This window comes from Drosophila kikkawai, chromosome 2R (genome assembly GCF_030179895.1).
Source record: "Drosophila kikkawai strain 14028-0561.14 chromosome 2R, DkikHiC1v2, whole genome shotgun sequence".
NCBI lineage: Eukaryota > Metazoa > Arthropoda > Insecta > Diptera > Drosophilidae > Drosophila > Drosophila kikkawai.
This window is the reverse complement of record NC_091729.1, coordinates 15,589,248-15,592,593: the sequence shown is the minus strand read 5'-3', so window position 1 is coordinate 15,592,593 and position 3,346 is coordinate 15,589,248. Positions and strand designations below refer to the sequence as shown.

The 3,346-nt window shown below is 38.0% G+C and overlaps 1 protein-coding gene across 1 annotated transcript; it reads left to right on the top strand.

The window, feature by feature from the left end:
- Window positions 1–498: 498 nt before the first annotated feature.
- LOC108074647 (serine protease grass-like) lies at window positions 499–1,591 on the top strand. The gene is made up of 4 exons (XM_017166762.1): window positions 499–712; window positions 770–812; window positions 883–1,058; window positions 1,131–1,591. Exons 1-4 carry the CDS (start codon window positions 499–501, stop codon window positions 1,589–1,591), a joined length of 894 nt encoding a protein of 297 aa, XP_017022251.1.
- The last annotated feature ends 1,755 nt before the right edge of the window (window positions 1,592–3,346 follow it).

Genomic DNA, 3,346 nt, shown 5'->3' with positions numbered 1-3,346 from the left:
CCTGGCCGAAACAACAGGCCGAAAGAACAATGCCAGGCATCGGAGTTTGGTAACAAACAATTGCCGAAAATTGAACAGACAGAATGAATATTGAAAATGAAAAATAAATACGTTCAAAGTGCTCAGAGTAGGTGGTACAAAGCAACCAGAAGCGTTCTCAAGGGGGTGCTTAAATATCGAAGAGAATGAAAAGAAATTTAAATTTTTATGTCGAAAAACAACTGATAAACTTCTTACTTGTTAACTAATTTAAACTCAATTAAAAATAAATATATATATATACAATAAACTGCTTATCTCGCCTTACTTCAATCATTTTGTGAAATATTATTTGTAATTATTGTAATATTTCAATATATATTGTATATATTTTCTAAGAAACTCTTTATCAATTTTCTCCGAATTTACAAAAACATAAACAAATCGTTTGCAATTTTTACTAAGCTATAAAAGCAAATTAAATTGCGATTTACACCCACAGTTAGTCTCAGTTTCAATATGAACCTTGTTGAATCTATCATCATCTTAGTATCCTTAGTGATCCTGATAAATGGAGCACAATTCCTGGAGCCGAACTGCGGCATTTCGATTTCGACTTCACGTTCGAGACCAAGAGTAGCCGGTGGTCAGGTGGCTGATATGTTTGCCAATCCCTGGATGGCCTATGTATATTCCTCGAAATCAGCATGTGGGGGCTCGCTAATCACAAACCGTAGGTTCTTAGATCAAAGAACTTAAGAAATAGTAAATAATACAAGTTTTTCATCAGGCTTTGTACTTACTGCGGCCCATTGTCTGCATTATGAGTATACGTAAGTATTAAAAAAATAATAATTAATTTAAATTTTGTATTAAATATTAGTTTTATGGTTCTTAAAACAGGATAGTAGTGCTAGGTGAATTCGACCTGTCTTCTCCTACCGATTGCTCGGTTAGAGGCTGCATGCCCTATGCTATCCGCGTGCCCGTGGATCAGCAAATAGCACATCCTCGGTATGTACATCATACCAGAGATGACATTGCACTGATTCGACTGGCCAGATCGGTGCAGTATACAAGTTAGTTAATATACTATACGAAATATTTAAAGTATTTATAATATTTATTGCTAATTACTTGCTCTTCCCTAGACTACATCAAACCTATTTGCCTGCTGACCAACTTAAATCCTTTGAATACTCTCAGATACCTGACCGTCACCGGCTGGGGTTTAACTCAAAACGGACGTCCCAGCCATATATTAAAAACCCACACCTTGCAGCAACGCGATCGTTTATATTGTGCTAGAAGATTCAACTTCAGAGTGGATATGTCTCACATTTGCGCCGAGAGTAACAATTCGAAATCCTGCAAGGGAGACTCTGGGAGCCCAGTCTCGGCCCCCTTGAATTTGGGTGGCACCACTCCACGCACAGTTCAGTTCGGAATTATGAGCACTATAGGGCGAGGCTGTAATTCTGTGGAGGTTTACACGAATGTCATGCACTATATGGGGTGGATTAGGGAAGTTGTGCGACGAGGTGGCTATCAGAGGCCTCAATATCCCATCCGAAGTCCCACAAGTTATTATTATTCGCCCTTTTACGGTTAAGGTTATCAATATTTTTATTGAATATATATTAATTAATTATTTTTATATATTTTCTATTAAGGTTATCATGTGAAATAAATATAAAAAGCTATTATTCAAAGTAAAATTAATGTTTACTACAGCAAAAAGGTTGCCGTGAGCTTATCTGTATAAATTTCTGCTATATTTGTTTGATATATTTATATATTATGTACATGTAATATTGGTCTAAATATTTCTGAAACCAATTTCTTTTAAATTTAATTCTGAGAACTCATTAACACATTTATAGTAACATATCTCCGACAAAGCAAGCTCGATCACAGGTCTTTAGTAAGTCTGATATATATTCAGTTATTTTCCTTTCTAATACTAAAAAATAAAACTTAAAATACATGCTAAAATCTGTATAAATACATCGAATCAAATATATCATACCTTTCAATCCCCTTTAAAGCCTACGCCTCAGTTTAAACCCTGTTTCCAGATGCAACAACTAATTGCAACCTTACCAGCATGAAGCTACAATTATAAGAAATATGAAATTTTAGTCCGACTCTTATTTCTAGCAGCATTTGCCAAAAATTTCTTTTTTAACTTGTGTGTGTGTGCCTGAAAGTGCGCATTTCAATAGGGTTCCGGTTCCACATACGCCCACAAAACACACACATGGCGCACACACTCCATTCCCCAATAAATCAGAATGCAAGAACTGACCAAATACAAGAAACGAAAAATGCATAACGAAAGCATAAATTGCCAACAATAAATAACCGAAAAAATTGTAAATAAAGTTGCAGCACAAATATTTCATAAAAGCAACAACCGAACGAGAGCCGGACCAACTGAATCCCAGCTTAGGGCTAAAGAGCAGATGCCAAAAAGCGAGGAACGAGGTAAGACACCATGGCACGGGCAGCAGCCCCAGCAGCCTCAGCATCCCGGAATCCCAGCATCGAAGCAGTTGGGCAGCAGGCAGCAAACAGCAGACACCAAATGCCAAACACCAGGCGAGGCCAAAAGTATTTACGGCCAACTTAACACATGCCAGAAATGGCAGCGTGACACGAAATTAATAGGGCAAAGTTAGCTGAAATTTGGGAAAAATATAAGTGTTAAATGGGGATTTCTAAAAAATAAAAAAAATATGGAAGAGGTATAAGAAAAAGGATATAATGGAAAGCGCTAGTATCTCCCAAGGTAATAATTTTTATAAATAATAAAATTATATCTTCAACTATCACCAAAATTAGGAAAACACAATTTAAATTTTGGAGAAACTATTTTAAAATAAAAAAGCCAATTATTTCAAGTTTTTCATTCGCTTTTAAAATATTTAAAAACCCTTTTAATTATCTTTAAAATTCAGCCCCTCACGCCCCCACACCTAGCTCCCACACACGCCCAGGAGGCCAACTGCAGCAGCAGCTCTTGGTCTTTCCCTTAAGAAGCGGGTGGTGGCCAGGAGGGGCTGAGGGGTTGCGGCTGTCGTATCGAAAAACCAAAAAGTAAAAACGGCCCCCGGCGAATGTTGCAAGCAGCGCCAGAGCCAAAGAGAGATAAGCAGCGGCAGCGGCAACTTAACATTTAAGGGGGTGTGGGGAGGAAAGGACGGCCGGTAGATATGCAAACAAATTTCATACTTGGCCCAATGCTTAAACTCCTCAATTGGCTAAAAGCGTTATTGTGTGTGTGTGTGTGTGTGTGTCTGTGCGAGCGCTATCTAAGCGTGGCACGATTATTGTTATTATTGTGGCTAGCAGGCGGCGGGGCAGT

What these genes read in the sequence shown, in the direction of transcription:
- LOC108074647 (XM_017166762.1), top strand. Translation starts at nt 499, where the DNA reads ATGAACCTTGTTGAATCTATCATCATCTTAGTATCCTTAGTGATCCTG. An exon ending in GGGCTCGCTAATCACAAACC is followed by an intron (nt 713 to 769) that starts GTAGGTTCTTAG and finishes GTTTTTCATCAG; the next exon opens with GCTTTGTACTTACTGCGGCC. An exon ending in CAGATCGGTGCAGTATACAA is followed by an intron (nt 1,059 to 1,130) that starts GTTAGTTAATAT and finishes GCTCTTCCCTAG; the next exon opens with ACTACATCAAACCTATTTGC.